At 39.6% G+C, this 14,315-nt stretch overlaps 1 protein-coding gene across 1 annotated transcript in view; it reads left to right on the plus strand.

Annotated features, from left to right (window-relative positions):
• The first annotated feature begins 254 nt into the window (after nucleotides 1–254).
• Nucleotides 255–14,315, plus strand: part of LOC100922058 (mitochondrial dicarboxylate carrier) — a 33,365-nt gene continuing 19,304 nt past the window's right edge. Inside the window, exon 1 of the mRNA XM_003768608.4 lies at nucleotides 255–588. Within this exon, the coding sequence (XP_003768656.1) occupies nucleotides 499–588 (90 nt within the window). The 5' untranslated portion in view covers nucleotides 255–498. The remainder of the gene's footprint in view (nucleotides 589–14,315) is intronic.

Raw genomic sequence — 14,315 nt, forward strand, 5'->3', positions numbered from 1 at the left:
CCCAACTGCGACCAGCCAATACGACTAGCCCCAGGGAGAATTCCGCCGCTCTAAGGGCTGGGAGTGGGGGTGGCTGCGTGGGATAGCCGGGCTCGCCCCGCACGCACGCACGCAGCCGTAGCCCCAGCCGCTGCGCGGGTTCCGGCGCGGTGCCCTTGACCGTGGCCGCCGGCCTCTCCCCCACTCGCCTCGGGCCCGAGGAGCGTCTGCGGCCCCTTTAAGACGCGCTCGGGCGTCACCGCTAGAAGCCGGGCTCCGCTGGGTTGGGCGGGCCGGCGCGGGGCGGGGGCTGATCCTCCGGGACGCCGCGGCGCATTGGCTGCTAGGGGCGGCGGGCGGTGCTTTGAACCTGCTTCCCCCAGAGCCCGAGCCGGAGCTGGGCCTCTCTCCCAGAGACCTGCCCCGTGAGCACAGCCCTTCCCCGGCTCGCGTTCGTTCGGGCCCTGGCCCCAGGAGCCCGGCGCATCCCGGAGCGGCTCAGCCCGGCGCAGCGCAGCCATGCCCCAAAGGCGCGTGTCCCGCTGGTACTTCGGGGGGCTAGCCTCCTCCGGGGCAGCGTGCTGCACGCACCCGCTGGACCTGCTCAAGGTGAGCGGCACCCTCTCCCGGGAAGCCGGGGGCCCGGGCTGTCCATCCTCCCCCTCCCCCCCGCGCCTCCTCCTGGCCAGGGGTCCTCCAGAGCGGTGGCGAGCGTCCTCCTCTCCATCTTCTCCTATCTGGCAGTCCCCAGGACGGGAGGAGGGGATGAGAAGGGAACTAGTATTTGTTAAACGCCCATTGTGGACTGGACACTGCAGTGTGTGCACTTTGCGATATTATCTCGGTGACTAGCGATATTATCTCATTGAGCCCTGAGGAGGCAGAACTGTCCTCTTCTGGGAAGGTGGGGAGCCCCAGGGGCTAGTGAGGTGCCCACAGCGAAAGAATGGAGAGGCGTAAGAGAGGCGGAGTGGGATTTTCCACTCAACTGTCCGTTTTCCGAGAAGTTTAAGGAGTGCAGAGCGAGCGGGGTCAGGCTTTCAGCTGCTGAAGTAATTCCTTTTCCTTCCCCGGAGAATGTTTTTCCCTATCAGCATTGGCGCTTGAGGAACAGGCCAGGCCAATCTACATGCTCTCTGTCCTTCCTTCCTTTCTTTTCACCGCTTATGAAGGTCTTGCTCAGTCAGGTAATAAGCATTTATTAAGCATCATCAGAAGCGTCCCGAAAGGGCCATAACCATCCTGCCCCCGAGTGTCTTTATGATTCAGTCAGAAATCAAGTCAGGATGTGCAGTAAGAAAAAATCCTGTGGGAGCACGAATGCCAAAGGGCATGACCCGAGCCCAGAGAGACTTGGAGGGCGTGCCGGCCACAGGTAAAGGAAGGAGCAGACCGCATGGCAGGGAACGTAAGGGCAGCTGCAAACAAGTTGGAGGTGCTGAGTGAAGCTACCAGCCTGCAGAGATCGGTTAGCTTCAGTTTGTGAAGGCCGCTAAGTAGTAAACCAAGAAATTTGCTCCAGAAACACTTTCTGGGGCAGAGAAGAGACACGGCCAGACCTGGCATTTTCGGGTTGTTACTTTGATAAACACCTGGAGGATGAATAGGGAGATCAATTTCGAAAGTCCCAGGAAGGGGTGATGGAGGCCGGGAGTAGGGGAGAAGGAAATAGATGGGAAATGTAAACTTAGAATAGAAAATGCCATCAGCATCCAGAAAGAGAAATATGGAGATGGAATGTAAATCACCACATGCTACGTTCACTTGTTTTTTCTGTGGGTTTTTTTTTTTTCTTCTCTCAGGGTTTTCCTCTTTTGTTTTGATTTTTCTCTCCCAATGATTCATAAAGAAATGTGTGCTTAAAAAGTTAATATAAATGTATAACCTGAAAAAACCCAAAACTATTTAAAAATACATGAGAATTGTTTAGGAGATAAAGCTAGTAGACTTGACCACTGTTTTAATGTTTCAATCCATCCTTCATCACCTGTATTCATAAAGCTTGTACCATAAGCTCCTTGAAGACTATGCAAGTTGTCTTTTTCCCCCTTCAAAGCAGATCTTGATTGTGTAATAGAGACGCCTGGTTACCCATTTGAATTGAATTGAATTGAATAAGGATTTATTAATCACTTACTCTGCTGGACATTTTGCTAGGTGGACCTGGAAAGTACAGACTCAAAATAAAACATTTTCTGTCCGCTATAAAATATAGACATGCAAAATATTTACAATGTCATTTCGGGGGGGGGGGGGAGATAAGTCTAATATGAAGAGGAAATTTATTTTTGGGGGGGATTACATTTGAAGTTTTAATCTGCCCCTTCCCCCTGTTCCTCTCTACCCACCCTGAAGAGAAATTTATTTAAAATAGAGCAAAGGTTCCAGAGGGTGCAGTGAAAGGAGGTAGAGAAGGGTGGGTCAGGGACATTGAACTGATAGGGTGAGAGAGCAGTGAGGTCAGGGAAGAGAACAGAGCCATAAGTTTAGCATTATCCTCTCCATATTGAAGGTAATGTTGATTTGTTAATTTAGCACACCATGAGAAAGGGGGAGGGGAGAGGCAGGGCTGATGTATACAGCTGGGAAATACTCAACTTCTTGGCCAGTCCTTTATTCATCTCTTCCTGTGGAGAGTTTCAGTTCCCTGTTAATTGTAGGTGTAGGCTATTAGAATTGAGACTTGGAAAGGTTGACTGAATAAGTGGCAAGACGGGCATTCAAATCCAGACCTTTTGATCCTATATTTCACTCCACATTCATTCTACTCACTTAAAAAAAAGATAAATATTGGGATAGAAAAGAATATATATTTAAAAGAGTAGTGATAAACTAGAAAGAAGGGTGGATAGTTTCAAAGGAAATTCTTGGTTAGTTTGTTCTTGTAATGCCGAAGAAACTGAAATTAGAGACCAATTAAATGGAGAGAAATACTGGGACCAATGGATCCATGTTTGATCCCAGGGCTAGATGAGACTGGCATCTCAAAGAGTCTAGCCCTGAATCTCAGGACAGCAAGCTTTTTTTTATAGAATAAGAACAATGGCAAAATGGAGGTACCGAGGTGGGGGTTACTGATATTCTAATGACATCTAAAATGGATAAATCTTTATCTTGTCAAACCTTAAGAAGGAATGTCTATCAACTGGTCATCCTGCCATCTGGGGGAAGGAGTGGGGGTTAAGAGGTGAAAAATTGGAACAAGAGGTTTGGCAATTGTTAATACTGTAAAGTTACCCATGCATATAACCTGTAAATAAAAGGCTATTAAATAAAAAAAAAAAAAAAGAGAGAGAGAGAGAGAAGGAATGTCTATAACCTAAAGGTATAAAACCTTTACCTCAAACATTAAGAGGGAAAGGTTATAACCTGAGGCAGAATAAATAGGACAATTGGAGAAACTGGATCACTACATTAAAAAAAGGGAACTTTGGCACAACATTCTGAGAGTTTCAGTGGAGATGGGACTTGAAGTAGTCTTAAAGTCCTTTCATCTCTCAAGCTAATTCTCTTATTGATTATCTCCGGATTCTGACATTTAAAACTGACCTTCAGAGGGAGATGGAGATTTGTTCGAAGCCACATAATGGAAGTTCTAACATTAAAACCAGTTCCCCTCACAATCCAGAGTTTTTTCCATTGGACTTTGCCAGATGTTCCAGCCCATCAATTATCTCTCACCACAGTCCAGTTTGTTAATTACAGATCGTATTTAAAGCACTTTCTAATGTTAGTATTTGCCTCCTACTCTATTTTAAGCTCCTGAAGACTCTGGCTTCTCAGTTTGGGCTAAAAAAGAATGTCTCATTAACTTTAACTCACTTTCTTCCACTCTGCTCTGCCTTGATTCTGTTGGGGCAGAACATAGACCAACAATATTAGAGTCCCCAGGTCAGTGTCTTGGATATTGTCGAGGTTTGGATCGAATGTTGAGGTGTAGATTTGGGGTACCTAAATGAAATTAGGGTTTAATTAAGGTCTAGTGGCAAGTTTGGGGTACAGGGAGTGAAGCAAAGCTCCCCTGCAACCCCCTTGGATTTGGCGCAAGGATATGGCGGTAAATGTGGTCTAGTAGGGGCGCGAGTCCCCAATAAAAGCATTTATTAGCCCGAGAGCTAGATTGGTAAAAGAGGTTTATTATTGAGTTTAGAAGTAGGAGATAGGTGAAGGTAGAGACAAGGAGGGCACTGGACAAAGGGTCCTCACATGGCTGGCATGTTTGGAATCTCTGCAAAGAGGGGTTCCCATCGTGGCCCTTTTGTAATAGGAGACTTAGCTTGAGGGGCCTTTGGGTGTAGCCCCAAAGTTGGCTCAGATCTGGATGGGGCTGGGACAGGTCCAGATCTTCTGTTGGAATTCAAAGGAACCAGGATTTGTGAGTCAATACATTAGCTGGGGGGGGTTGGGAATCAAAGATTGGAATCTTTCCCACATCAATATGGCAGAAGAATTCCCAAATTCATCCTTTTCCAAGTTAAGGGACAAAGATTTATTATGGTGCTTGACAGTGGGCTAAGTTCCAAGGGAATTAAGTTAAAAATTTGGAGTAAGAAAATAATTTTATTGGAAAAAGAAACAAAGAAGAAAAACAAATAAACAACAATAAAAAAGGTAAAAATACTATGCTTTGATAGACATTCCATCTCCATAGTTTGCTCTGTGAATGCAGATGGCTCTTTTCATCACAACTCTGTTGAATCTACCTTGAATCACTTCATTGTTGAAAAGAGCCACATCCATCACAGTTGATCATTATATAATCTTGCTGTGTACAATGTTCTCTTAGTTCTAAAGATTTCACTTAGCGTCAGTTCATGTAAGTCTCTCCAGTTTTTTCTGAAATCTTATAGCAACTCCAGTGTCTTTGCCAAGAAAACTCCAAATGGGGATATATAGAATTGGACACAACTGAAAACAATTGAATAGCAAAAACTATATATGCGAAACTAAAGCTATATATGCTAAATAATAACCCCTGTCCTCAAGGAGCTAAGATTCTTATAGGGCAGAGGATGTTAACCTTTTTTTGAATCATGGACACCTTTGGCAGTCTGGTGAAACCTATGGATCTTTTCTCTTAATGATGTTTGTTGCTAAATTTCATTTAAAGGTTAGTTAAAATTAGGATGTGTTTTTCCCCCATTTAAGTTCACCAAACTCTTAAATTTATCTAAACCTCAGGTTAAGAACATTTGGAATGCCTACTATGTGCCAGGCATAGGGACACCAGAAAGGCAGGAAAACAGGCCTTTTATATCCAAGGGTTCGGATAAAAGCCTCATTTCTAAAATATAGAGAGAATTGACTCAAATTTATAAGAATACAAGCTATTCTGCAATTGATAAATGGTGAAAGGATATGAACAGCCAATTTTCAGATGAAATTGAAACCATTTCTAGTCATATGAAAATGAGTTAACAGCATCAAGGAGTTAACAGTCTAATGGGGAATACGATATCTGAGCAACTTATGTCCAAACAGGATAAACTGGGGGTAATCTCAGAAGGAAGGTGATTAAGCAGGATTTAGGAAAGGTTTTTTTTTTTTTTTTTGGGGGGGGGGGCAACAATAGCTTTTTATTTTCAGAATACATGCAAAGATAGTTTTCAGCATTCACCCTTGCAAAACCTGCTATCTACATTTTTTTCCCTCCCTTCTCCCCTGAACAGCAAACAATCCCATTTATGTTAAACATGTGCAATTCTTCTATATATATTTCCACATTTATCATGCTGAATGAGAAAAATCAGATTGAAGAAAGCAAGCAAACAATGACCAAAAAGGTGAAAATGCTATGTTGTGATCCACATTCAGTCCCCATGGTCCTCTCTCTGGATGCAGATGGCTCTCTCCATTCCAAGTCTGGCATAGTTGATCATCACATAATCTTGTTGCTGTGTATAATGCTCTCTTGGTCCTACTCACTTCACTTATCATCAGTTCATATAAGTTTTTCCAGGCCTCTAAAATCATCCTGTTGGTCGTTTCTTACAAAACAATAATATTCCATAACATTTATATACCACAATTTATTCATTCTCCCATTGATGGGCATCCACTCAGTTTCCAGTTTCTTGCCACTACAAAAAAAGGCTGCTGCAAACATTTTTGCACATGTGGGTCCCTTTCCCTCCTTTAGGATTTGTTTGGAATATCATCCCAGTAGAAACACTGCACAGTTTGTATAACCTGTATGCACAGTTTGATAACTTTTTGAGATAGTTCCAAATTGTTCTCCAGAAAGATTGGATCCATTGACAGTTCCACCAACGATGTATCAATGTCTCAGTTTTTCCACATCCCTTCCAACATCCAACAACAACCAATCTGAGAGGCATGTAGTGTTATCTCAGAGTTGTCTTAATTTGCATTTCCTGACCAATAGTGATTTAGAGCACTTTTTCATATACTATAAATGGTTTCAATTTCTTCATCTGAAAATTGTCTGTTCATATCCTTTGACCCTTTATTAGTTGGAGAATAGCTTGTATTCTTATAAATTTGAGTCAATTCTCTACATATTTTAGAAATGAGGCCTTTATTAGAACCCTTGGTTATAAAAATTTTTCCCTTAAGTTTTTGGGAAAGATTTCTTTTTTTTTTTTTTTTTTTTTTTTTTAAATTTTTTTATTTAATAGCCTTTTATTTACAGGATATATGCATGGGTAACTTTACAGCATTAACAATTGCCAAACCTCTTGTTCCAATTTTTCACCTCTTACCCCCCCCACCCCCTCCCCCAGATGGCAGGATGACCAGTAGATGTTAAATATATTAAAATATAAATTAGATACACAATAAGTATACATGACCAAAACGTTATTTTGCTGTAAAAAGAATCAGACTCTGAAATATTGTACAATTAGCTTGTGAAGGAAATAAAAAATGCAGGTGTGCATAAATATAGGGATTGGGAATTCAATGTGATGGTTTTTAGTCATCTTTGGGAAAGATTTCTTGAAGGAGGTGGGCTTTTAATCAAGATTTGAAGGAAACCAAGAGGTTGCTGTGTCAGTAAAGGAGGTCATGGTGTGTGGCAAATTCCCAGGATACTAAGGGGAACAATCTATCTATTAGTCCTCACTTTTTCTGGAAGCTGTGGTAGAATTTAGTTACTATTCTGCAGGATAGGGGTGCAAAGGGTGAGGGGAGGGGATGGGGTGGACTCAAGCTGTGTATCTTGACTGGTAATCCAGGCAGTGAAGGGTGGTAACGTTGCAGTTTGTACAAACAGATTATTAAACAGAATGTGCCTGGTCAAGTGAGCAGCTCGCTAGCTCCTTGGCTTGGATCCATGGGGCAGATAACAGGGCAGATTCTGTAGCCTCCAAGCCCACAGCAAACATTCTTGGGACTGATTGGAAGCAGATGAACGGAGGCAGACTGTCTGGGTCTTTTTCCAGGGCTGGAGCTGCGTTCCCAGCATCCTAAACTTCTGTGCTCCAGAAGAACCAGTTGGAAGTCGTGCTAATAAAAATAAAAGAATTGCAAGTAGTTTGAGATCAGAGTCCAATTTCTTTGTTTTATGAGAACCTGTAAACATGGATGCCAAAAGAGATGAGAGAACTTGTCCGTTGTTTCACAGCTAGGTAATGACAGTAATCCTGATTTTTATGTAAGCACCTTAAGTTTGCCAAGCTCACATCTAGTCAAGGGTTAGAGGTAACATTTGAACCCAGATCTTTCATTCTGCCAAGAGATTCAAATGGTAATTAGTTATAAAGCACGTTCCAACCTCTGGGTGTCATTGACATTTTGATATATCTTTTCCCCATCCTTTTTCATGAATCCCTTAAATCTATCCACAAACCCCAGGTTGTTAAGAAGCCTTTAATAATCAAATCAATAAACATTTTATTAAGTGCCTACTGTGTGCCAGGCAGGGGTAACTAGCGAGCATAGTAGTACCTGAACTCTTCTTCCTGAGTTCAAATCTGGCCTCAGACACTTACTAGCTGTGTCCCCTTAGGCAAGTAACTTCACCTTTTTTTGTCTCGGTTTCCTTATCTGTAAAACGAGCTAGAAAAGGAAATGATAGACTACTCCAGAAAAGCCCAAATGGGATCACAAAGAGTCGGACATAATTGAAAAATGTCTGAATGACATTATATGCTGATTATTGAGAAAGAATAAGAAAGGCAGAAAACCAGTCCCTTTTCTAGGACCTCATAGAATAATGGGGAATATGATATGCAAACAATTGTATACAAGCAGAATATATACATGATGAAGGAGAGGGAAGGGATAATCTCAGGATAAGTATCTATGCCAGGCACAGGGGAAAAAAAGGCATTTGTATCCCTAATTATTTTTCATTTTCTCCAGTTACATGTAAAATAATATTTTTTGGTTATACATGTACATTCATTTTTTACATATTTCCATAAGAATCATGTAGGGAGAGAAAAATCAGAACAAAAGGGGAAAATCACAAGAAAAAAAAAAACAAGAAAAAGAAAAGATGAAAATAATATGTGTTGATTATTGTCTCTATAGTTTTCTTTCTGGATATGGATGGCATTTTTCCATCCAAAGTTCACTGGGGTTGCATTGTTTGGAGATTGCAGGAGAGCCAAAATGAATTAAAAATCCACATTGTAAAATATGGATTTTGTACCAAAAGTTTGGGACCTAGGATTTTGGGAGAGGCAGGTAGCGGAGCACACTAACTTTAGAGTCAGGGAAGTAGCTCAAAGGTATGGGAGGCAGCACACTAAAAAGACCAGGTTCAAAACCAGCCTCATATACTTAACTAGCTGTGGAAGTTGCCTATTTTCATGTCTAATTTAGTAGAGGTTGTATCTGTAAAATGGGAAAAATAGTAGCATCGCTCTCCCAAGGTGGTTGTGAGGATAAAATGAAATCATATTTGTAAAGTACTTAACAAATGCTTAGTTGCTAATATAAATAAAATTCATAAGTATTATTGTTATTATCATCAGAGTTCTCAGAGGAACTAGGTAATCCTACTTCTGATCCTCAGCAAATTAATTACCTTCCCCACCTTTGAGTCTCAGTTTCCCCATCTCTGAAATGAGGGATTTTATTTTAGGAAGATAGAGGGAGAAAAATTTGGAACTCAAAATGTTTTTTTGCAGTTTGTATGAGTTAAACATGCAGTTCTTCTAATCGGAGGAACTCAAAATCTTGTAAAAATGATTGCTGAAGGGGCAGCTAGGTGGAGCAATGCATAGAGCACCTGAGTTCAAATATGGCCTCACATTTGATACCAGCCAGATAACCCTAGGCAAGTCATTTAACCCTCACCAAAAAAAATGCTAAAAAGTGTCTTTGCATATAATTGGAAAAAATACCATTAAAAAATAAAATGAAAGTTTTTGATTATGAGAAAACTATAGTCAAATTCTACCTGCTATACAGTATCATAGCTTCCCAGAAAAGTTGGGCTGCCCTCCCCATCCCAGGAATGGCCAGACATAACACTTCCCCCCCTCCTCTCCCAGGGCTTCCTTCCTTTTTGGCTTCCTTCAAATTTTAGCTAAAGGCCCATTTTCTTCAAAAAGATGGATTTAAATGTATTTCATGGTGCTTTCCAGCTCTAAATATCATTTTGTCATTATTACTCGAGGGCAGGATGCATCTTTACGTCTCATCCACGTGATACTTTGTACCTAATATCTTTGGTATTTAATGAATACTGATTAAATTTTTTAAAATGTGATAAAATTTAAAAAAAATTAATTCTGTCTGCAGTGGTGTGGGAAACTAGGAGAAGGATTTGACCGAGTAGGTCTGCATTTAAATAATAGCCAAATAATAGCCAATTGTCACATGCAGAAACTGTAAACATTTCCTTTTGGAACTAAGAATGTTCTAGAAGGTTTTCAGGAGTGGGTGGCTGACTTTCAAAAAGAAACTTTTCACATTTTTTTTAAAAGGCAAAATGTGTATAGGGCAAGAGGAAGACAGGGATTTCTTTTGTCTTCCAGGGTCAGCCAAAGGTTTGTTTGCCGTCTCTTTTTCACTATTCTCCCAGAAAGGTCAGATGGGAGCTTGGGTGATCATTTCCAGAAATGGTTATAATGTAAAAGAGACTTATTTCTTTCAAAACTTATTTTAAAATAAAGAAGATCAGATAGGTAGCTAAATCCTGCATCGTTTAAACACAGTAGTTTTTAGATATCCAACCATATCTTAGAAAATCATCATTTCCCTGAGCATTTAAATTTTTCCTTTTTTTTTTTTATGAACTTAATTGACATGGCACAAACATTCTGGTATATAAAGAATAAAAGAAAGTTGTATGGGAAACTGTAATCCTACATTTCATATAATTTATTTTATTCATTCATTCATTTTGAAGCACTCAAGTGTAAGTGACATGCCCAGAGTCATATAGTGTATTTTCTGCATATTAATTCTAGAGGAGCAGAATGAGCTGGCTCCTGATCAGCAGGGGACAGCCCCACTGCTACCATTATTATTGTGAGCAGCAATTGGAAACACAGTGGGCCAGAATGGTTCTTCAATAGGAAATATTTGGGGGGCCTTCTTCATCAGCTACTGTATTTACTTCATCTGACTGAGTGACCCCAGCTTCAACAGCAGGCTCCAAGATGGAAGAAAGAAATAGAAACTTGCCAAAAAGAGAACTGGACTTTCCAAATTACTTGACCTTAAAGATGCAGAAGCTGTTCAGAAGTTCTTCTTTGAACAAATACAACTAAGAATTATTGGCACAGTGTGAATACAAAAAGGATGTTAAATGCCATGCTACCTGGGGCAGCCACCACATTTGTTGAAAATTTAACAGCCAATTCTTCCACCTCCACTGTGTTGCAGATACTTCTGGCTAAGCTGTCAGTTAAATCAGCCAAAAATTGTGAATGTGCAGAGCTTGGTCTAAGATGATGTGGAATGAGAAACATGTCATCATAATAATTTTTTCCCCTGAAGTCAATTGAGGTTAAGAACTTAATAAAATTTTAATTTAAAAATTTGAATAAATTTTTTTTTCCTTAGGCACTGAACTCCAGTTCAGTGACTTGCCCAGGATCACACAGCTAGAAACTGTTAAGTGTCTGAGATCTGATTTGAACTCAGGTCCTCCTGATTTTAGGACTGGTGCTCTATCCACTATGCCACTTAGCTGCCTCCCAAAATTTTGAATAATTGTTAGCCCAGAAGATGAGAAGTAATGGAGTTGAAAAGGGCAAACTTGCAAGTTATGGACTATGTATTTATTATGCTGAAATCTACCTAAGTTGATTCTAGCTTTATATAGATAGTTTTACTTGGATTTTTGTCACCCTCTGAGAAGTATATTTTCGAGGGTTTTTTAATCTCATTTTATAAATACACTATGAATTATCTAAATATCACTAATTTCATTGATTACTAAAACATGCAGATACATATGACATGATACTTCTACATGTTAAAATATCTGGCAATAAAAAGGATTCTACACTCTTAGAGACCTCTAAATTTGGTTTATCCTAGTAAATTTTGCCATGTATTAGAAAACTTCGAACTTAAAAAAATTTTTTACAGAAGCTAACAAGCAATAAAGTCCCCAGATATGAAGTTGTTCCCATTCATAAAAGATAATTATGGATACATTTAAGAAACATATAGGGCAATTATATATATTGTTGGCATAGCTGTCAACAACAACCATATAAGCCCTTTAAAATTATTTTATTTAAAACAAGTTTATGACACTTGGGTATTTATCTTGCAATTTAGAGTTGGAAAGAGTACTGAACCAGTAACACTCAAGAAATGTGTATTGTAATTCTGTTCTGCTATTAACAGCTGTGATTGATGTGGGACAAATTGTTAATTGTTATAGTTGAGTCATTTCAATAGTGTCTGACTCTTCGTGGCTCCAGTTGAGGTTTTATTGGCAAACTATTTAGAGTGGCTTGCTATTTCTTTATCTCATTTTACAGATGAGGAAATTAAGAGCATTAAGTGGCTTGCCCAGTGTCACACAGTAAATGTCTGAGCCCAATTTGAACTCCATTCTCCTGACTACAAGCCTGAAGCTCCATCCTTGCACCACCCAGCTGTCCGTAGGACAAATTATTTACCCTCTTTTAGTCTCATCACGAAACCCTTGTAAAGTGAGAAATTTGTAGCAAGTAATCTGAGTTTCTTTTTAGCTTTATGATTTTTTTCTCATCGTCAAAGCCACTTAGTTATCCTGTATTTTCCATATGTATTTGCTTTACCAATCATAAATATTATTGTACATTCCAAAATAAATGTTCTTGATCTGTTACCTTGATGAATTTTTCTTTTTAACTTGATCAGTTGTGAAGGAAAGCTTTCTGATAACTGGCTATCTAAAAGTAGAGTGGGTTGTGGATTCCCTACCATTGGAGTCTATATAACCTTCTTGGAATTCTTTTTCAGGTATGAATTGGATTAGAAGATTTCTCAGGTGAAGCGGGCAGTTAGGTGGCACCGTAGTACATAGAATGCTTCCCCCTACTCTAGAACTACTCTTAGAGCCAGAGTTGCCTGTGAATGTATGAAAAAGTTTTAAGCTGTATGCTAAATGCTGGGGATACAAGTTGAGCAGTAGTAGGCAATTAGTGTCTCAGTGGATAATAACAGTAATAGTAGTAATAATAATAATAGCTAGCATTTATAAGTCATCTTAAAGTTTGCAAAGCATTGTACCCACATTGTCTCATTTGATCCTTACAAAAACCCTGGGAGAGGATGCTATGCTATTATCTCCATTTTATAGCTGAGGAAACTGAGGCTGATAAAGATTAACTGATTTCTTCAGAGTCGCACAGCTATTAAGTATCTGAGTCTGGATTTAAACTCAGGTTTTCCCTGGGACACTAATACATTGTTGGTGGAATTGTGAACTGATTAAACCATTCTGGAGAACAATTTTGAACTATGCCCAAAAGGCTTAAAACTGTGCATACCCTTTGATACATCAGTGTCTCCACTGGGCCTGCATCCCAAAGAGATCATTAAAAAGAGAAAGGGACCCACATGTGCAAAAATGTTTGTGGCAGCCCTCTTTGTAGTGGAAACTGAGTGGATGCCTATCAGTTGGAGGATGACTGAATAAGTTACGGAATATTATTATTCTATAAGAAATGATCACCAGGATAATTTCAGAGAGGCCTGGAGAGACTTACATGAACTGATGCTGAGGGAAATGAGCAGAAAGAGGAGATCATTATACATGGCAACAACAAGATTATAGGATGATCAATTGTGATAGACATGATTCTTTCCAACAATGAGATGATTGATACCAGTACCAATAATCTTATGGTGGAGAGAGCCACCTGCACCCAGAGGGAGGACTGGAAATTGAGTGTGGATCACAACATAGCATTTTCACTTTTTTTTTTTTTTTTTTGTTGGTGTTTGTTTGCTTTTTGTTTTCTTTCTCATTTTTTTTCCTTTTTTAATCTAATTTTTCTTGTTGAATAAATAAATAAATAATGATAAATGTTGATAAGGATAAGGATAAAATGTTGAAATAAGGATAAATGTTGAAATATGTTTGAAAAATTGTATATTTAACATTGGATTACTTGCTGTCTAGGGAAGGAGGGGTGAGGAGAAGGAAGGGAGAAAAATTTGTAACACAAGGTTTTGCAAAGATGAATATTGAAATCTATCTTTGTATTTGTTTTGAAAATAAAAAAAATAAAAAATAAATTCAGGTTTTCTTGACTCCAGGTCTTGCCACTTAGTTGCCTTCTCAGGAAGAAAGACCTGAGTTCAGATGCAACCCGCAGATTACTTACTTTGTGACTTAAATCACTTAACCTTTGTCTACCTTAGTTTTCTCATCCCTAAAAATGGGGGAAATAATAGTACCTACTCTTAGGATTGTTGTCAAGATAAAATGAAATAGTTGTAAAGCACTATATAATTGTGAATTATCATTATTAGAATGACCAATGAAAGCTTGATGGAGAAGGGGGGGAGATTGGAGCTGAATGACTGAGCTCCTTATTGATGTGGAAACTGGAATGGCAGCAACCCCCAAAATGGTAGAGGTAGGGAATTCTCTGAGGTGATTAAAAACCCTTTGTGCACCTCTGTTGAGGATATTCACTTTTGCTCATTCGGAGCAAAAAAAAAAAAAAAAAAAAAGCTACCAGCATGAGAAGTAAAAACTTCAGCAAAATCCATAATCATCCCAATGAGGCTGAATTTTTTCCAAGACTTGAAAAGCAAACTGTGCAGAATGGATCCCTACAGTTTCTTATGCAGCCTTTTTCTCTGGCTACTCTGTGTATGGATGCCCATTTTATTTGGTGATTAAGTTTAGGATGAAATTTTTTTAAAAAAAAAAAACCCCAAACTCCTTCAGGGGAAGAAAGAAT

This window comes from Sarcophilus harrisii, chromosome 4 (genome assembly GCF_902635505.1).
Source record: "Sarcophilus harrisii chromosome 4, mSarHar1.11, whole genome shotgun sequence".
NCBI classification, from domain to species: domain Eukaryota; kingdom Metazoa; phylum Chordata; class Mammalia; order Dasyuromorphia; family Dasyuridae; genus Sarcophilus; species Sarcophilus harrisii.